Source organism: Entelurus aequoreus, linkage group LG07 (assembly GCF_033978785.1).
Source record: "Entelurus aequoreus isolate RoL-2023_Sb linkage group LG07, RoL_Eaeq_v1.1, whole genome shotgun sequence".
In the NCBI taxonomy this organism is placed as follows: domain Eukaryota; kingdom Metazoa; phylum Chordata; class Actinopteri; order Syngnathiformes; family Syngnathidae; genus Entelurus; species Entelurus aequoreus.
This window is the reverse complement of record NC_084737.1, coordinates 54,613,595-54,635,814: the sequence shown is the minus strand read 5'-3', so window position 1 is coordinate 54,635,814 and position 22,220 is coordinate 54,613,595. Positions and strand designations below refer to the sequence as shown.

Below are 22,220 nucleotides of genomic sequence, written 5' to 3'. Positions count from 1 at the left end.
AATATCATTCAGTGCAATTTCATGCTTTTGTGTTGCCTATTGTCACCCAAATTACTGTAATAAAGTTATATTTGAACAGAATAACCTGTAAATAAATCAACATCACATATTGCTACTCATTTTTATTGCGTGAATATGAAATACAACAACCAATCAAACGCTGCAGGATAAAAACAAAATCAGTTTGGTTTACAGTATATGGTTGTGATAAAGTAAAACAGAGATAAAACACCAATATGAAACAAGACATATAACTTCAATCCAAACTATCAAATACAATCAAAAGCCAGATCACAAAGACAAATGCAAAGATCTGGCGATGTCATCACAATACAAGGCACAGCATATTTTTACGATATCCAGCCAAATTGTGCTTTGAGCTAATATTTACTTGTTTATGAAGAAGCAACTGTTTCTACTTCCATCTATCCAGCCATGCAAATTCCATATCTTAATAACTGAAGTTATTTATTCGTTTTGTCCATCAGAAAAATACTTTTCAATAAATAAACCGTGTACATTGTAGGGGTGTTTTAGAATAGTTGACTATTTGACAATTAGATATGGAAGAGTCTGATTTGACTATAAACATGGCAGTTGAATTGTTGGACATTAAACCCCCTCCTTCTTTTGTGGTAGGGAGTAGAGTTGAGTACTCAAGGCCCCCTGTATACAGCAGGTGTGTTGAAAGGATGTTTCAAGATGGAGAGTACATGCGGAATTTGCCGGAACAAGAGGCCATCTGAAACAGTGCTCATCATGTCATTGTGTGCCTCAAAAGGGGCCAAACCCACCATTGGGAGTGGGAGTCGCTGGAAATTTGACATTGCGCACTTTCAGGACACACCGTCTCAGCCTTGAGACGTAACTCCTGCTCAGACAGAAAGCTTCCCTCACTGCTACCACTGACAATGGTAATGATCCGGCCACAGGTTCAACTATGAAAACTTTTACTTTCTCTTTATAGTCAAGTTTGATCGTCTTCTCAGTGCTTTGCTAGAGCTGAAGCCGACCACACAGGGGTCAAGCCAAAGACCTTGCTAAACCATCCAATTTCTACCCTGATTATTGGTGTGACTGTTTTCAGCCTTATTCTTTCAGGTGTAAAAAGTCGCAAATAAGATCTGTTAATTTGTGGGGATCCTATTTAGCTTTGCTTTAAAAAAACAAAAAAACTTACGCCATAAATTTTGCCTGAATTTTTAAAAAAATTAAATACAGTATTATGAACACACTTATGCATTCAAAAGTAGTATAAGTACATAAGTAATTCCAGGGCTTTTTTTTTAAAAAAATGGCCCTCCCAGCTGATTCCCCCATCACTCCCATATTGTGCCGCTTGTCATTATGATTTCTCCTGGTTTTTCGTGGCTGCTGTGTCGAAAGTCTTTATCCTTGTTGTTCTAAGAGCGCTGCTCCAGCCTGACTGAATGCCATCAGCAGTTATACACACATTTATTGCCTTTCCTTCCCATTTTCTATCCCTTCGGTTTTTATATGATCACAAACTCCTCTCCCATTCATGGTGCCGAAAAACCGAACATCTTGCACATTTTTCTTGTGAGCACAATTGACTTTCCAAATATGTTCTTTTTCATATTCGCAGGATGACAACTGGGGTGAGACCACCACGGCAGTTACGGGCACGTCAGAGCGTAGCATTTCTCAGGAGGACATTGTGCGAATCACCAAGGACCTGGAGGACAGCGTGGGGTTGGACTGCCGCCGTCATTTTACGCTCACCCTGGCAGTGATCTTGGGCATCCTGGTGTTCCTCACGCCGCTGGCCTTCTTGGTGCTGCCCCACCTGCTTTGGCCAGAGAAGCTGCAGAGCTGTGGCACGGCCTGTGAAGGTCTCTTCATTTCTGTGGCCTTCAAGCTGCTCATTCTGCTGCTCGCCATCTGGGCCCTCTTCTTCCGGCCGCCGCGAGCCGGCCTCCCACGTGTCTACGTGTTCCGCACGCTGCTTGCTGTCCTGGTGCTGCTCTTTGTGCTCTCGTTTTGGTTGTTTTACGGCGTAAGGATACTCGACTCTCAGGTGGGAACCATCAACTTTTCCTCAAATATACATTAAAGACAGAAGACAATAATGATCAAATAGATAAAATATCTGAACATTGCACTGATCAATTGTGACATGATAGACTGGGCATTGTGGACTGAACCATTGTCATGCTGCAAGGTAGAAAATAATTTGAGAAATATTTAAATAAAAAAGAATACAGGGTGTACCTTCTCAAGTCTATACATATACGATACAAATATAATATACACTGCAGATGTGCCCAAGTCTATTGAAATTAATCAATTACATTAAAAATAAAATGTTTACTTGTATTATATGTACTATATATCACATTAAAAAAAATTTAATAAAAAAAAGGATATATATACATACACACCATTCTTTCCCCTTGTTGTACATCTTTGAGGGGGACGGAGGCACAAACACATGCAGTTGTCATCTCGGTGTTATACAGTATAAAAATGTATAGCAAAATGAACTTGGGCAAACCCTATATGTTCAAACTGTTCAGACACGCTTTAAAATATCATTAACCAAATTGTCTTGTTAAGTTGAATATTTCATATTCACAGCCAACTAAAGGTTTCAGTCCAATTCAATTGATTGCATAAATGGCATAACCTGACCTGTGTCCATGTAGTGTACACAATAAAATATGCGGACAATAACTATATATGGCACTTTTGATCAGTTTTATGTACAAAACCCAAAACCAGTGAAGTTGGCACATTGTGTAAATCGTAAATAAAAACAGAATACAATGGTTTGCAAATCCTTTTCAACCTACCGGGTATATTCAATTGAATAGACTGCAAAGTCAAGATACTTAACGTTTGAACTGGAAAACTTTATTTTTTGCAAATATTAGCTCATTTGGAATTTGATGCCTGCAACATGTTTAAAAAAAAAGCTGGCACAAATGGCAAAAAAGACTGAGAAAGTTGAGGAATGCTCTTCAAACACTTATTTGGAACATCCCACAGGTGAACAGGCTAATTGGGAACATGTGGGTGCCAAGATTTGGTATAAAAGCATCTTTCATAAAATGCTCAGTCATTCACAAACAAGGAGGGTCACCACTTTGTGAACAAATGCGTGAGCAAATTGTCAAACAGTTTAAGAACAACATTTCTCTATGACCTATTGCAAGGAATTTAGGGATTTCACCAAATACGGTCCGTAATATCATTAAAAGCTTCAGAGAATCTGGAGAAATCACTTCATGTAAGCGATGATATTACGGACCTTCGATCCCTCCGGCGGTACTGCATTAAAAACCGACATCAGTCTGTAAAGGATATCACCACATGGGCTCAGGGACACTTCAGAAAACCACTGTCAGTAACTACTGTTAGTCGCGACATCTGTAAGTGCAAGTTAAACTCTACTATGCAAAGCGAAAGCCATTTATCAACAACACCCAGAAACCCCGCCGGCTTCCCTTGGCCCGAGCTCATCTAAGATGGACTGATGAAAAGTGTTCTGTGGTTTGACTAATCCACATTTCAAATTGTTTTTGGAAACTGTGGACGTCGTGTCCTCCGGACGAAAAATGAAAATAACCATCCGAGTTGTTATAGGCGCAAAGTTCAACAGCCAGCATCTGTGATGGTATGAGGTTGTATTAGTGCCCAAGGCATGGGTAACTTACACATCTGTGAAGGCATCATTAATGCTGAAAGGTACATACAGGTTTTGGAGCAACATATTTTGCTATCCAAGCAACGTTATCATGGACGCCCCTGCTTATTTCAGCAATACAATGCCAAGCCACATGTTACAACAGCGTGGCTTCATAGTAAAATAGTGCAGGTATTAGACTGGCCTGCCTGTAGTCCAGACCTGTCTCTCATTGAAATTGTGTGGCGCAATATGAAGCCTAAAATACCACAACGGAGACCCCGGACTGTTGAACAACTTAAGCTGTACATCAAGCAAGAATGGGAAAGAATTCCACCTGAAAAGCTTCAAAAATTGGTCTCCTCAGTTCCCAAACGTTTACTGAGTGTTGTTAAAAGGAAAGGCCATGTAACACAGTGGTAAAAATGTCCCTGTGCCAACTTTATTGCAATGTGTTGCTCCCATTAAATTCTAAGTTAATGATTATTTGCAAAAAAAAAAAAAAGTTTCTCAGTTCGAACATTAAATATCTTGTCTTTGCAGTGTATTCAGTTGAATATAAGTTGAAAAAGATTTGCAAATCATTGTATTCTGTTTTTATTTACGATTTACACAACGTGCCAACTTCACTGGTTTTGGGTTTTGTACATACACACCATTATTTCCCCTTGTTTTACATTTTTGAGGGGGACGGAGACAAAAACACATGCAGTTGGGATCTCGGTGCTATACAGTCTAAAAATGTATAGTAAAATTAACTTGGGCAAACCCTATATGTTCAAACTTTTCAGACACACTTTAAAATATAATTAACCAAAATGTCCTGTTAAGTTACAGTAAATATTTAATTTTCACAGCCAACTAAAGGTTTCAGTCCAATCTACTTGATTGCATAAATGGCATAACATGACCTGTGTCCAAGTAGTGTACACAATATATGCCACTTTTGATCAGTTTTATGTAGAACAACTTCAAATACTTCAACAAGATGACACATTTGATTTCCTCATTGTGCTAATTTAAAAATGCATGCTTGTGAGTGAAGATACAAATCTTGCATAAACAATTTTTAATATTAATGTGCTCTACATGTCCCTGATGGTTGAAATCCCTGCAGGACTAGTCTTTGCAAACGTGCGGTCACTCACAGTCTTCTCTTCATGCCCTCCAGGATGAGAACTACCAGGGCATCGTGCAGTACGCCGTGTCGCTGGTGGACGCGCTGCTCTTTATTCACTACCTGGCTATCGTACTGCTGGAGCTGAGGCAGCTTCAGCCATGTTTTTCTGTGTGCATCACGCGCTCCACCGACGGTGAGACCAGGCACTACAATCTGGGACAGCTCAGGTGAGGAGCAAATGTTGGCCTGAAGCAAACATGTACTGAAATTCTGGTTCGTCTGGAATTTGATTTGTTATCAGGGGACACAGTTTGGACCCTTGGGGCTTGCATATTTCTGTGTGTGTCAGTCCCACCTTGGATGCTTATTTTATGGTGTAACTGTTGCTTTTGTGTTTGCTAGAATATAAACACTGAATAGGAAAGCTATCCTCCCCGCCTGGAAGAGATAGATGGAGAAAACCTGTTGGGTTGCTTGCTGTGAACACATGTCCTGTTTACTCTGCTGCTTAATGATTGATGCAATGAAGCAGGAAGTAGCCACTAAACAATAGTCTTTTCTGGCATCGATCGACATCATTGCTCACAGTTCGTCCTGCAATGAACTGTTTCGGAGTCCTAAGTCAGGCCCTTCCAATGTATGTGCCAAAACTGTGCACATTTTCTGTGGTTTTGCATAATTATTACTAGTAAATGTTCTTAGGCCTAAGTTACTACTATAACACTATGTAACTGCGGATCTCTTCCAAGGTTGAACAGCATCAACTATAACCCATAAGAACCCACTAGAAAACTTTAAAAGGGTTCTGTACAGTTTTGTGCTTGAACTTATGAAGGTCTTAAGTGAGGTATAGGATTTATTTAGGAGAGATTGTCATGTGACTCCCCAGGATACACTCAGATATATCAGTATTTCAGATAAACGAGCTGATTCCAAAAGCTTATTTTTTTACCATCAAAATCTAATATTAAACAATTTAACAATTGTAATACTTAAATAGGTTCTCAAATATTACAATTCAACTCTTCTTACTATATTTCTTCAATTAATTCATAGACAAAAAGCAGGGAAAATATATTTCAGCCCTGTGCTTTAAAGTAAAAATATGGCCAGAAACGGTACTGCAATCACGGTCAAAATTCTCTCCCTCACTGAGGTTACAAGATACGCAGCCGAATCCAGCTTGATCGACTGGGCTACTCCAAGGATCTTCAAACTTCCACTGCCTCTTACTCGGGGTTGAGGTGCTGGGACCATAGTAGCTGAATAGGCAAGCATTTTGTCAAAAACAAATCTCTAACCAACACATTTTACACAGAAATTGGGCTATTTCCAGGAAGACGTACGCCATGCCTGCGTACAATATCACAACAAATGGTAATCTTATGGTTATTGTCAGTACTATCAGAAAACAAAGACTAAAACAAACTACAACCAACGCTTTCAATGTGTATGGTGAAAATAAGTAGAGCATGCTTAGCAGCCTAATGTACGCCTAAAACTAAAGAGGAGATATTTTACCAAGGTATGTCTATAGCAGGGGTCACCAATGCGGTGCCCACGGGCACCAGGTAGCCCGTAAGGACCAGATGAGTAGCCCGCTGGCCTGTTCTGAAAATAGCTCAAATAGCAGCACTTACCAGTGAGCTGCCTCTATTTTTTAAATTGTATTTATTTACTAGCAAGCTGGTCTCGCTTTGCTCGACATTTTTCATTCTAAGAGAGACAAAACTCAAATAGAATTTGAAAATCCAAGAAAATATTTTAAAGACTTGGTCTTCACTAACTGACAAAGAAACAGATAACAGATTTGGTGTCCAGTTCAAAGTGTGACATGATTTATTTAAACATTTGAGAGTTGACTTTTGTATTTTACATGAGTTATTTGTACAAACATGGTGCGAAGTAATTCATGATTTGTTAAAAAATGTTAGTGGCTAGCTAGTTAAAATGGGATATTGTGATTTCACAAGACTGTCTTAGAAGTGATCATTTGAAAATGTTCAATTTGAAAAATGTGCACTTAGAGAAAATATAAAATAAAATGTTGCATATTGATATTTATCTGTTACTATATATATTTATTGTGAGAAATCATTAAGATGATCAGTGTTTCCACAAAGATAAATATCATTAATTATTAATAATAACATAGAGTTAAAGATAAATTGAGCAAATTGGCTGTTTCTGGCAATTTATTTAAGTGTGTATCAAACTGGTAGCCCTTCGCATTAATCAGTACCCAAGAAGTAGCTCTTGGTTTCAAAAAGGTTGGTGACCCCTGGTCTATAGGCTACTGTTTCAAACGTTTCAGATTGCCATATAACTTGGTACACGTAGTCCACAATATGCAAACACGAATGAGGAATTCTTTTATCATGTGATTTGGCTGTCTCCATACGTTTCACATTGCCTTGTTGCTAAGTGCTAATGTTAAAACCCATTTCCTCAGCGTATCAGCATAAGGAGAACGAAATAGGCACTGACACTACCCATATCCACGTAGGTTTTATTTGTCGAAAATATATTTTGCCCTGTCAGTTCGATGACACATCGACATACAGGCTAACCGTAAGGCATCCCCGATACAAATCTTCGTTTTGTTCCTGGCTTTGTCGTGAATAAGTTGAGAATCGTGACGAAGCCTTTTAGATTTACAAAGTCTGACATGTTTAGTAATTTTACCAGTGGCAGTAGCTAGACGAAGATGGTGGTGCGGTGCGTAACTGGCAACCTGGATGTGACAGACTCACTGACTTTCTAATTGGTCAAACAGTAGAGCGCGGGACATCGAAATAACAAAGAATGACAAGATTTCAGGGCTGTAAATTAAATTTTTAAATGAGCATATCCCGGCTGAACTACTGTTATCAGTTATAGAGGTATTCGAAAAGAACATCATTGATTAAAGCCTTTTGACATATCAGGGCCATTTAATGATAACTTGACATGAAATTATTACATATGGCTCCTTTAATTAGACACTCAATAAATCCCACTGTTTAAAAGAATACATAAAACTGTATATATATGTTAATGTGTCTGGGTTATCATGGGTTAAGTTCTTTTTAACATGTTAAAACATGTCCTGCTTGACGATCTACGACGAAAATGATAATTAATATACAGGCGGTCCTCATGTTAGGACGTTTAGTTGTTAGGACGTTTAGTTGTTACGACGCATCCCCATAAATTAATAAAACTGTACAAAAATAAATTAGTTATGTGTGGAGAATACATAGGTGGCAGAATGTGTAGTAACTCGCGTCACTATACAGAGGAAGAGCAATGTCACTTTTGGGGGTTTTTTGGGAACTTGATTCCTTTTATGATGTCTTCTAAGCAAAAGGCAAACTGTTATGGCAGTGCGTCAAAGAAAAGAAAAGTGAAATTAGACATGGTAATACAGTGGTACCTCAACTTACAAGCAACATTGTGTTACACGACAGAGCTTGTAACACACAACACTCATACTGTAGCTCAAATCAGCCCCACCCATTGAACTAAATTGAAATTAATGTGCTCGGCCCTCCCAAAACACCACAATTTTAACATGTAACATGCCTTTTAAAAAGAAAAACTAACACTTGATACAAAATATTGTTTAAAAAAACATTGCAATAGTATGTAGTACAAACTACTACAATCGTAGTACAATGACACCACTACAATAGTTTTATGAAATAAAGTAGCAGTATTTTTCAGCGTTTATCATGAGCAGATTTTTATAGGTGTCTCCTACCGGCTGTTTCCCCGTCGTGTAAAAAGAGGAACTAGGAAATAGTTGTTAATTTTGCACATGGATGTCTTGGAGTGACAGACCGGAGAGGTCAGAGTTGACAGCATCGGCACCTTCTTCATATTTTTATGGATAAAGGTCCGTCGTTTGGACATTTGTGGCTGCATGCCATGGACACTGGCTTGGGTGATGCGGACTAGAGTGCTGCAGCCGGGAATGATTTGCAGGGTTGGCTGATAAACCGGTGGGACATGTTTTTAATAGTTTGTTTCTCAGGTTTGGTCATCCGCTTCTTCTCTTTTGCACTAACTTTCTCAGTTCTGGTCAACAAAGGACAGGATTGTGTCAATTTCTGACTGTGGGCTGTGGACAAATATCACTTCAACAGGCAGCGAAAAGCATTGAAACTCAAATTATGCTGGCAACTAAAAGCATAACAAAAGCCGAGAGACAGTTTGTATCTTAAATTACTCATACAGTATGTTGTAGTGTATGTAAATTGAGTTACAGTACCACCGTATGTACAGAAAGTGTAGAAATCAACATTTGTTGCACTCTTGTTTTAAGCTGCTCAAACGCTGCAACCATCATGAGGGAATTAAGAACTAATCTTTTTTTATTACTGCTTAAATGAATCGATTATCACTGCATTGTATATGTATGTCATGTATTCTATGTATAGTATGTACAGTGTGAGTGACTAGTGTTTATTTCGCTATAAGTTTCACTTGCACTAAAACTTGTCGTACGGTGGTTGTTTAAAGCTAATGGAATGTTCCTTTTGTGTCCAGCATCCAGCGAGCAGCGTTGGCTATCTTGGAGCACTACTACTGTGATTTCCCAATCCATAACCCAGCTTTACTTTCCGCCTCCAAGTCACGTGCTGCCAGACACCTGACTGGCCTCAAGGTGTACAACGTGGATGGAGACATTCCTCCAGCCCCCTCTGAAGGTGTGTGTTGTTGTGTAATAATAGTAACTTGTACTTCTTGCCGACTTTGACTAAAATGTCTTCTTTTCTCATGCTATCTCCTGAAGTCGTTAAAGCTAAACTCACTGCTTATATTTTAAATAGTAAGTTGATTCAATGCTCATCTTTTTTCTCTCACTCAGATTCACATTCATATCTACCATTTAAAACAGGGGGGTTCAAACTTACATACATAAAATAAGATACATAAAAAATAAGAATAATTAGGTCGCTTAGATACATTGTGTACATTAGAGATAATGCTAAAAGCAATCCCATTTAGGTCAATATATGTGAAAATATCTAAACAAAACATCTTAACTTTGTGTTATAGCTCACAAAGCAAATTATTAGGGTGTAACGGTACATCATATTCATGGTTTGATACGTTCCTTGGTTTTGAAGTCAATTAATTTGGCACAGTAAGAGAACAAAATGCCTTTAAAACATGAACCTTTTGCTTAGCTTTTGTGGCAACAGCTTTAAAGATTTTTAAAATGAAATATTAAAAAAGTGCAAAATGCTGTAAAGCGGGGGTCTCAAACTCAATTTACCTGGGGTCCGCGAGAGGCAGAGTCTGGCCGCATCAGGTATTCCACAAGAAAAGCTTTGTTAAAAAAAATAGTTTGATGCTGCATGCCACACGCTATGCTTCCCGTCTCCGGCTTGGTAAAAAACAATCCCGTCCTGCGTCTTCCTGCCCGTCCCGGCAGCATGCCTGTTTGCCTGCTCATCGTGTTTTGTGATTTGTGCCTAAGCCTTTTCTCCCTGTGCCTTTTTGTTCTAGTGGCACCGTAGTTATTGTTTTTTAAATCATTGACAGTTTGGACAATAAAAGACTCACCGCTCTTGTCCTTGGCGCTTTTCTGGATCCACCACAGTAATCCAAGACATATACGTAAAATGTCCTGCTGGGTAGCAACTTGAAAAAGTTTTTTTGTGGAAGTGTTGTGAACGCTGGTACGAATGTTTGCGTGCGCTACCGTGAGTACAGCTTTGGCTTCCAAACATTTGATCGCTTGCCCGTACGTGCGTGCCGCTATGTGCATGCACGTATGTAACTTTGGGGAAATATATGTGCTGTATGAACTTTATGGAGGTGAACGGTACTTTGGGCTGTGAGATTGAGTGTGTTGTGCGGGTGTTTGATTTGTATTGGAGGGTTATATGGACGGGAGGAGGGAGGTGTTTGTTATGTGCGATTAATTTGTGGCATATTAAATATAAGCCTGGTTGTGTTGTGGCTAATAGAGTATATCTATGTCTTGTGTTTATTTACTGTTTTAGTCATTCCCAGCTGAATTTCAGGTCCCACCCACCTCTCGCAGCATCTTCCCTATCTGAATCGCTTCCACTGCCCTCTAATCCTTCACTCTCACTTTCCTCATTCACAAATCTTTCATCGTCGCTCAAATTAATGGGGTAATTGTCGCTTTCTCGGTCCGAATCGCTCTCGCTGCTGCTGGCCATGATTGTAAACAATGTGCAGATGTGAGGCGCTCCACAACCTGTGACGTCACGCTACTTCCGGTACAGGCAAGGCTTTTTTATCAGCGACCAAAAGTTGCGAACTTTATCGTCGATGTTCTCTACTAAATCCTTTCAGAAAAAATATGGCAATATCGCGAAATGATCAAGTATGACACATAGAATGGACCTGCTATCCCCGTTTAAATGAGAACATTTCATTTCAGTAGGCCTTTAAACTTGCAGGCCGCACTATTATTAAACTTTCATTTTAGGGTGGGGGCCGCAACATATTGTCTCCGGGGCCGCAATTAGCCCGTGGGCCACGAGGTTAAGACCCTTGCTGTAAGGTAATTATTGTATAAATTAAATTCTCAAATAAAAAAATTGCAATACAGTGTTCCCTCGCCACTTCACGGTCTCAAAGTACCATTTTAAAGTACACTGAGATTTTATTACCCATTTGAGTTTACATGTTAAAATTACTCAAAGTTTAGCGTGTATAAAGTGTTTTAAGAGCATAGCAAGTGTGTGTGTGTGTGTGTGTGTGTGTGTGTGTGTGTGTGTGTGTGTGTGTGTGTGTGTGTGTGTGTGTGTGTGTGTGTGTGTGTGTGTGTGTGTGTGTGTGTGTGCGTGTGCGTGTTGTGTAGTGTAGTGTTTATAAAGACGTAAATGCATATACTGTAATATTCATAACAATCAAAATAAATAGCGTACCTTCTTTGCGGAAATTCACTTACCACAGGGGGGTCTAAAACGTAACCCTCGCAATAATCGAGTAAATACTGTAATATATAATAGGATAAGATAGCTTTTTATTTATCCCACAATGGAGAAATGACATTGTTGCAGTGCAGGTTTTCAAATACAGTAACAGAGTTAAAACGTAGAGAAAAACTTATTTTTTAAATAAATACTACATATTGCGCACTAATATGTGTAGATAAAAGATAAAATAAAACATAAACAAAAAAAAGTTTACAAGGTTTCTCTTTATTAAAGTGCAAGAGTGCAGACAAGTAACCCTGGATTTCCACGAGAAACGTAACGGCTGCAAAATGTCTCCGTGCTTTGCCAATACTCACCGACCGTTTTGCCTTGCAGAATGCTCTCCGGTCTGTACTGTACTTAGAACACCCATGTGGTAAAAGTTTTGTTATTTGGTGTCACAACCCCCCAAACAGTCCCCTACACTCTCAGCATGCCACAAGTTCATGTTAAAAATCAAAGGTCAACTATGCCAATGTAACACCAAGCTGCTGCTGTATTATCACCCGTCTTCACGTGTACTGAAGCACCAATCAAGTACACTAAGTTGACTCACTTGCACTCGATTGTATACATGTTTAGCAGGGAATGTTGTTTCTCCTTTTTATTCCCTCTCTGTCTGGCTGCTTACTTGCTCTCTTCATTAAGTCATTAGACTCATAATGATGATGTGCTGGAATGAATTGAGGTAGTTTGATGTTGTTCCCTCAGCTGCAGATAACAGGGCTTGAAGTTGAACTGCTTCCTACTAACTGTAGTTTTTTTAAGTAGGATTTAGCATAAAATATCCCTGCTTTTCTCTGCATGAATTATTCCTACCATGCCCTCTCTGTGCCCTGCATGAATAATGAAGCCGTTCTGTCATCTTCTAACCAGTTTTTGCAACAGTCAGGTTCTCCTGCAGCTTCAACGATCCACAGAATTCACTTTTGATTTGGAGTTTGTGTAGATTAGAATATTTGAAAACTTGATGCAGTACATCCAGATGAAAAAGGTCAAAGCGGGAAAATGAATAAATGAAGTGATTTCACCTACTTTGAAGATATCGTCACACAATAATTATTCCCTTATCAACACCTGTTGTATTGGTCTTTGCGTGTGCCGTCACAGGCCCAGACAATAATGCAGCAGCAGGACTGGCCCACTCCCAGTCCAGAGCCATGATCGCTGCGTCCGCGCGCCGCCGGGACTCTAGCCACAACGAGCTTTACTATGAGGAGGCGGAGCAAGAAAGACGTGTGCGCAAACGTAAAGCCAGGTGAGTGATGCAACAGAGGGTGCTGTCTCACAGTCAATTAACTCAACTTATTATTGCAGGAAAATGCTTTGTAAAGCTGTGATGCTTTTAGCCAGCATGCTTTGTAGATACTGTACACTTGGAATTGTTTCTTCCTGTGGAAAACTGCAATTTAAATGGGTTTAATAACTGTGGGACTTTTAGAGCAGGGGTCCCCAAACTTTTAGTTTTTGTTAAAGGAATTTGGCCGGGGGCCGGGCTATCTGTACTGTATTTGATCATGGCTTAGTTTGGGAAGCTTCCATTCCAATCAATTAATCGGACAATATTTACAAATGAGCTCAATAACTTTACTGGCATCGATAAATTGCCATGTTTGTGTGGGTTTGTTTTTCTTCATCTCCTGCTTTCAAACAGGGTGCAAGAGGGTTCACTCTGTGCATCGCTCTCAGAATATAAATAAACAGAAGGAACCTGTTTGTCGTCCACAATGCTTGTCTCGGAAAGACTTAGACTTAGACTTAGACAAACTTTATGATCCACAAGGGAAATTGTTCCACACAGTAGCTCAGTTACAAATGATGGAAAGTGTAAGGATGGAAAGGACAATGCAGGTATAAAATAGACTAAATATAGCAATATAAAAAGCAAAGGTGGGACTGCTAGCTTACACACATAGAATGCACACACAGAGAGCCTCACTAGTCGCAACTCGTGAGTGAGAAGCACCGCAAGGTAAAAAAAATTAGAAGCAAAAAAGATGATTGCAAAGCCGAATTTTTCTGTGTTGGAAAATTTGGGCTTCAACATGAATGAGCAGCATTAATCCATCAGCAGGGACGCATGAGCCAGTATACCGAATTTGTTGGAAAGTGATGGCAACACAACAAACCACTTGACCCAGTTTTTCCAACTGGGTAAAAAAGCTGCATTTAAAGATGTTCAATACAGTAGTACTTCAACTTACGAGTAATTTAAGATGCTAGTTATTTCTCTGCTTTTTCTTATGTTTTAAGTTGTGCGCATAATTTAAGTTATAAACCTCACTGCCGCCAGTTGAAGTAATATTTACACACAGCCAGAGATCAACACAATCCTGCCCTCCAACAACCGAAACTGATAAAGTTAGTGCGAAGGAGAAAAGCGGACCACAGAGACCATTAAAACATGTTCTCCTGATTAACAGTCATATCGGCAAGGCATTCCGCATCACAGGAAACGGGAGCCAGCCTCTAAACGTCCAAACTGTGGACATTTACCCATTAAAACCTCCTAGTGGGTGATCAATGGGATGGATCAAATGCAGAGGACAAATTTCACCACACCTAGTGTGTGTGTGACAATCATTGGTACTTTTTAAAATGTGTAAAAGCTGTCAATGCTGCATTAGACATTTTTCTCCTAACACGGTCAAGCATTACCTTTTGTACACAAACATAACTTGTTGTCAACTCTTACCACTCCAGTGCCTCACTCAAATATGTCCATGTGCAACATAAACAACAATATCCTAGTTCCTATTGTTACACGACCAAGAATCAGCTCAAAGGAGACTCCTACAAAAGTCTGCTCTCCAAGGTAAATGCTAAACAATATTAGTACAGTGCATTAATTAATAAGAATACTGTAGTTGTTTGTAGTACATGCTATTGTAATGTTTTTCGAACAATATTTCTTATCTAAAAGTTTGTTTTTTTAAAAGGGTTAATACATGTATAAATAGTGGTGTTTTGGAGGGCAAGCACAGATTAAACACATTTAAATTAATTTCAAAGGGTGGGACTGCTTTGAGATACGAGTGTTCTGAGTTGGAAGCTCGGTTGTTGGAAGAAAAAAAAAAATTACAATTTAAAAATTCTATAAACTTTATTTGTCCTCAGGAGGCAAACACAATGTGCTCGTAAATCGAGGTACTACTGTATTTATTGAAGTGTGGTTTTTACTAACAGAGATTGGGAATCAATTTTATCTTAATGTTTGTTTACCTATCCATCCATCCATTTTCTACCGCTTGTCCCTTTCGGGGTCGCAGGGGATGCTGGAGCCTATCTCAGTTGCATTCGGGCGGTAGGCGGGGTACACCCTGGACAAGTCGCCACCTCATTGCAGGGCTGTTTGTTTACCTTTTTAGGATAACTAAAATGTCTTGACCTTCCAATTTCAATGGTAAAAATATTATTTTAATGAGAAATAAAGGTTTATTGCGTTTGAAAGGGTTACCGTATTTTCCGGACCAGTATAAAGCGCATCGGGAAATAAGCAGCACCCACTAAATTTTAAAAGACAAAAATATTGTTCCATATATTAGCCGCACCGGACTATGAGCCGCAGATATACACATTGTTAAATGAGATATTTACACAGAAAGACTTTGTAAATGTTTATTTACATATCTTAATTGTTTCCAAATGGTGCCTGTACACGACAGTAGAACAAAACAGAAGTAATCGTCATGGACCCACTCGTTGCAGGAGCTAACTGTCAAATCAGCTAAACAGAATCAATAACTCCACAGTGACGTTTTGGAAAATTTACTGAGGAATTTGTGAAACTAAAACAATACAAAAAGAATGCCGTTGTAAGTTAATAATACTAACACAGACATTCATAAACGTAATAACATATTAGCTAATGCTGACAACCTTAGTTTCATTACATTATGATGGCACATACAAATATGCATTAAAACACTTCTACAGACATCACACAAGAGACAGTTTAGTAATTATAAATACTTTTAGTTAAGTTGTATAACTTACAAATGCTGCCTGAAGTGACGAATGAGTCCAAAAGAGTAGAAACGCTATGTATGATAATTAGTCAGAACTGGTTTTGTACTTCATGTCTATGAATGTTTTCATTCATCCAGATCATTGTAATCTCAGGGTATTCAATCAATCGCAACTGGACTGTTTGGTTTGTCTTACAAGACGTTTCGCCTCTCATCCGAATAGGCTTCATCAGTTCGTGTTCATAGACTTAGATTGGTCAGATCTATCCTAGCGGCTGGTGCCAAAAACCCAAATATTCATACTCCAAAAACCAGGAGGGTGTGCCTGGGCAAGGATGGTTTTACCCTACCGTAGTGAGAAAAACAACTGTTTTGATGCAAACGAGCCATCCTCCTGTCGAAGATAGCGACAGTTGTTGAAGTGTAATTTCCCCTCATAAGCATTGAGGTATTGTGTGGCAGAACGATCGTTGTGGATCGACTACTACCAGTCCAAAATAGTCGGAATCCCCCACATTAGCATTCCATTTAGTTGTAAACAAATGTGACCAGAATGTTTCGAACCCCTGTTATTTGTTGGAGGCTAAATTGCAGAGTCTTTTAGGAAAGGTTGAAAGGACAGTGTTGTAAGTGGGAGACAGTTGGTGTCGCAGACCACCTCCTCTTTTTAGGGATAGTTTTTCAACCTTGACATAGATGGTTTCCCTCACTCCTCTTTCGTACCATCCGTCCTCCCTGTCCAGAATCTGTACATGTTTGTTCTCAAAGGAGTGCTGTTTCTCCCTGAGGTGCAGGTGGACAGCCGAGTCTTGGTCTGAAGAGTTTTTCCGTCTATGCTGTGCCATGTGTCGGCTTAGTGGTTGTTTTGTTCCCCCAAAGTATGAATCAGTGCATTCGTCATTACACTGGATAGCATACACTAGATTGTTTTTGTGTGTGTGGAGCAACGTCTGCTAGGTGATCACACCTTACATGATAGATCCACACTAAACCCAGAACAGATTTGCCTTTTGCTGGAACTTTGCCTTAACACTACATACTTTCAGTTCATGGGAACGTTTTACTGACAAAAACATGGTTGTGCCATGGGATCTCCTGCATCCCCAATAGTAGCAAACCTTTACATGGAGGACATGGAAAAGAAACTCTTAGCTCTTTTAAGGGGACCAGCACCAAGTCATTGGTACAGATATGTGGATGACACATGGGGGAAAATCAGGAGCTAAGAAGTGCAAGCCTTCACCAAGCACATTAACTCAATAGCCAAAAACAAGTTCACGTGTGAGGATGTCAAAGACAGTAAGTTGCCTTTTTTGGACTGTGATGTCCACATTGTAGAAAACAGGGGCCTCCATGTCATGGTTTACCGAAAACCCACACATATCGATCAATACCTACTTTTTGACTCACACCACCCATTGGAACACAAACTGGGTGTTATCAGAAACCTACAACACAGAGCTGATAATGTTCCAACCAGCCCACAGGCCAAAGACAAAGAGCATAGGCATTTGAGGGAAGCCCTCAAAACCTGTGGTTACACCAGCCGGTCATTTGTGAAAAGTGCATCCAGTTCTTTATTATTGTTATTATTATGATTACCTTAGTGCTTTATTTTATAATGCTAACAATAATAATATTTATCGACAATAATTTGTGGGACAATATATAGTCCAGCAAAATGTATCATCGCCTAGGCCTAGTTACATGAGGTCATGTCTGCTTGAATATGGGGTTAAAGAACCGGACAGCAATCACCTTAATCCCAATAAACTCTGGGATGAACAGGAGACCCTGAGACCCTCTCTTGGGGCCAACATCAATGACATCATACATGTTCTTCTGGCTCAATGGAGAAGTTTTAACAGTCAAATTGTGTAGAATGTTTTTTCTTAAGAATAGAAGTTGTCTTAGCTCCATATTTGTCTCCAGGCTGGTTGTGGCAGTAGAAGAGGCCTTCACTCATATCAAGCACATGCAGGAGGAGGAGCAGAAGAAAGCTCCAGGAGACGTGTTGGACACGCGAGAGGCAGCACAAGCCATCTTCCCGTCCATGGCAAGGGCCCTTCAGAAGTACTTGAGGACCACCAAGCAGCAACACTGCCACAGCATGGATAGCATCCAACAGCACCTGGCCTTCTGCATCAACAACAACATGTCACCCAAGGTAACCTTCTCACACTCGTCAAGATTTCATATAGAAAAAAAGTGTGTGAGAACTTCCTGTGCGTCAATGCTTTAGAAACTAATAAGTATATCAGCAAACTATCCTTTTAAACTGGTAAATTCCCAAAGAAAAGAAAAATAGCAAAAGTTGTACCAATTCTAAGACTGGAGACAAAACACCATTTTACAAACTGTAGACCTGTTTCCTTCCACAATTTTGACAAAAACGGATGGGACAAATTCATAAATTAAAGTGACACGCTTGTGGACAACCAATACGGATAGAGAGCTAACATTTTAACATTGATGGCATCAATGTAAAAAAAAAACGGATGAGATTACCAATGCAATAGATGGTAAACGGTGTGCAGCTGCAGTGTTTATGGATCTAACAAAAGCATTTGACACATTTAATCATAACATCCTAATTGACAAATTAGAACGGTATGGCATCAGAGGGTTGGTCTTGAACTGGGTAGGAAGCTACCATATTTTCCGGACCATAGGGCGCACCGGATTATAAAACGCACTGTCGATGAGCGGGTCAAGTCAGGTTTTTTTCATACACAAGATGCACCAGGTTATAAGGCGCATTAAAAGGGTCATCTTATTATTATTATTTTCTAAATGTAAAACACTTCCTTGTGGTTTACATAACATGTAATGGTGGTTCTTTGGTCAAAATGTTGCATACATCATGTTTTACAGACCACCTTCAAATTGCTTTCTGACATTCGCTTCAGGATGCGGTGGCGGGTCTTATTTACGTGGCTCACCTTCGACAGCGTCTTCTCCCCGTCATCTTTGTTGTAGCGGTGTAGCGTGCAAGGACGGGAGTGGAAGAAGTGTCAAAAGATGGAGCTAACTGTTTTAATGACATTCAGACTTTACTTAAATCAACAACGGAGCAAAATCTCCTCATCCATGGCTCACTAGTGCAACAATGCCGGAAATGTGTCCCGTGAAAAGACGTCCGACCGGAACTCTCTAATAACTAAAGTTCCGTGGGTAAATTATGTAAACCCACTATACTGGTAGTTTTTAGCTCTTCCATAGCGAGATATAAGTTAGAACTTTACGCTACATTATTTTAGAAATGGCAACAGCAGAGGGGTGACTGTCCCATAACAAGAAGATAGTGAAAAATAAGAAGCTTATCGACTACGGCATCGGCATGGACTACAGTGGCGGACCTACGCAAACTTTCATTTGCAGATCTCAAATACACATCAGCAGGTACCAGCAGGTAAGAAAAGTTGGTTTTGCATAATATTGCAAAACAAAACGCCAGATAATATATCTGCTAATGGGTGCCATTTTGCAGTCTTTATACACACACCATAGTAATACTTGTATCTCTGACTACGGTAGCCGTAATGCGCCGACAATCCATCAAGCAGTGCGGCTTCAAAGTCATACTAAAACATTTTGACAGATTTTTGAGCGCTGTGTGTAATGTTCTTTATTTTCAATGGAACATTTAAAGTTTTGGTGTTGTTTACTGCCGTCATATCGCAGTCTACACATATCTCTTATGTGTGACTACCATTTACTGGTCACACTTATCATTACAAAATGTACCAAATAAAATTGCTTCGAGATCGGTAAGCACAACCAGAATGATTCCGTACATTAGGCGCACTGGGTTATAAGGCGCACTGTCGATTTTTGAGAAAATGAAAGGATTTTAAGTGCACCTTATAGTCCAAAAATCTGGTACTTAACCAACAGGAAGCAATACGATTATACATCTACAGCACTAAATATATCTTGTGGCATATCCTAGGGATCAATACTGGGACCAAAAACTGTTTATAAACATTTATAAAGTTACAAAGGACTTAAAGATTAGTATTAAAGTATTATTTGCAGATGATACGACTGTGTTTTGTTCAGGAGAGCACACACAGAAGCTAATACAAATAATAACAGCAGAAATTAACAAATTAAAAAGATGGTTTGACAAAAACAGACTATTTTTGAATCTCAGTAAAACTGCAATAATGTTATTTGGTAACAGTTGAAGAGAAAGTCAAACACAAATACAAATAGACGGATTTGACATTGACAGGGTCAAATAAATTACATTTCTAGGTGTAATAACAGATGATAAAACAAACTGGGGGAAACATTTAAACATACAGCATAAGGTGTCAAGAAATATTTCAATAATGAATCAAGCAAAATATATCTTTGACAAAAAAATCATTCCATATTCTCTACTGCTCGCTAGTCTTACCATATCTGAGGTATTGTGGAGAAATATGGGGAAATTATTACAAATGTATGCTACATTCATTAACCGTGTTCCAAAAAAGTCAGATAATTCATAATGTTGGTTATAGAGAACATGCAATACCTTTATTTATTGAAACAAAAATAAAGAAATGTAATAATCTGCGGTCCCCTCCGATGTTTCTCATTGTGCCCATTGGGTTGAGTTTTTTCTTGCCCTGATGTGGGATACGAGCCAAGGATGTCGTTGTGGCTTTGAGACACTTATGATTAAGGGCTATATAAATAAACTTTGATTGATTGATTGATTGATTATTGATTGACTGAATTTGGTGCATTTGCAGACAGCTAAAATTCTGTACAAAGCAAACTATAACCTGCTACTCATTAATGTACAACAATTATTCTCAACAAGAGAAGAAATATAACCTGAAATAAAACATTTTTACTTAAAACATTTGTATGCACGCACAACACTTAAGACCTTTAGCATGTCAGAAGGTGGTATTAAATTATGGAATGGCTTAAGCAAATAAGTCAAACAATGTACTAATATGATCCAGTTTAAGAAACTGTTCAAACTCAAAAGTGTTTACAAAGTACAAGGAAGAACAATCCTGATAAACATCTTGAACCTTATCAAAAATGTATATGAACATTGATTATTTGATTATTTTTTTATATTGGGGCGGCGTGGCAAAGTTGGTAGAGTGGCTGTGTCAGCAATCTGAGGGTTGCTGGTTACTGGGGTTCAATCCCCACCTTCTACCATCCTAGTCACGTCCGTTGTGTCCTTGGGCAAGACACTTCACCCTTGCTCCTGATGGGTGCTGGTTAGCGCCTTGCATGGCAGCTCCCTCCATCAGTGTGTGAATGTGTGTGTGAATGGGTGAATGTGGAAATACTGTCATAGCGCTTTGAGTACCTTGAAAGTAGAAAAGCGCTATACAAGTATAACCCATTTATCATTTATTATTTATATTACAAATTGAGCACAGTATAAGTGAACATAAATGTGTAAGTAATTGCTATTAAACGGAAAGGAGTAGGATTAAATAAACTCTACTTGTTTCCACTCCTTTTCAGACATGTTGTAATGAGAAACTGGAAATATGTAATTCTGTAACTGATTGCATGTTCGAAATGGATTACAACTATAACCATTCTCCTTGCAGGCCTTCCTGGAGAGCTACCTCATGCCGGGACCCACCCTGCAATACAGTCGGGACCAATGGATGGCCCGTCAGTGGACCCTGGTCAGCGAGGCCTCAGTCACCAGCGGCCTGAAGAACGGTTCGGTCTTCCTGCTCAGATGTGTGGACTTCAGCCTGGTGGTGAGCGTCAAGAAGATCCCCTTCATTCAAATGTCAGAGGAGTTCATCGACCCAAAGTCTCACAAGTTTGTCCTGCGGTTACAGTCGGAAACCTCAGTCTAGTTTTTGAAATCACCTTTTTCTGAAATGTTATGGATTTCGACAGCACACGTTTGTACATTGATACTGGATTTGTTTGATGTTGACAACAAAGACCTGCGAGTGAGGAGCTGAAATCAAACAAGTTGACTCTGTTTTACAGAAAACCTGTTCTGGCAAATCAATCATAACCCTTACATACTGCAGGTATAGCTGCCCAAATGAAGAGGTTTGAAAAAAAACCAAGATGGACTCCTTAATATCTACATGCCAATACTCTGTATATACTCTGTATTTACACAGCATTTTTAGTGGGGCGAATAAGTATTTCACCCTCTGTTGATTTTGTAAGTTTACAAATATATGAACAATACATCATTTCTATGGTAGCTTCATGATAACAAAAGAGATATACATTCATTTATTTATCGCTCCTCTCAACGAACAGCAGGTCCTGCTGTGGGCTCCTCCGATTAAAACAAATTGCAAAAAGAAGCCACGGAAGAAAATTGAACATTTTTTTCTGAACACTTTTGTTTTATGTATGTTTTATGTCAAATATGCGGGAGTAGGTGACCCCTTGCTACAATTGCATCTTCAAAGAACACAAGACAGTTGAAGGTTATATTTGAAACAATACTTGGAGGTGTGTCATCAAACTAGGAGGAACGTTCCAAACTGGACCTTCTTGTTCTCCTTAACTAAAGTATTCATTACTTTTAATTATTT

At 39.2% G+C, this 22,220-nt stretch overlaps 1 protein-coding gene across 2 annotated transcripts in view; it reads left to right on the top strand.

Annotated features, from left to right (window-relative positions):
* Positions 1-21,986, top strand: part of LOC133653128 (vang-like protein 1) — a 102,158-nt gene extending 80,172 nt beyond the window's left edge. For both annotated transcript variants that reach the window (XM_062052149.1, XM_062052147.1), the window contains exons 4-9: positions 1,607-2,038; positions 4,818-4,993; positions 9,297-9,457; positions 12,821-12,968; positions 17,611-17,845; positions 21,255-21,986. In XM_062052149.1, coding sequence (XP_061908133.1) covers positions 1,607-2,038; positions 4,818-4,993; positions 9,297-9,457; positions 12,821-12,968; positions 17,611-17,845; positions 21,255-21,515 — 1,413 coding nt within the window. In that variant the 3' untranslated portion in view covers positions 21,516-21,986. The remainder of the gene's footprint in view (positions 1-1,606; positions 2,039-4,817; positions 4,994-9,296; positions 9,458-12,820; positions 12,969-17,610; positions 17,846-21,254) is intronic.
* Positions 21,987-22,220: the final 234 nt, after the last annotated feature.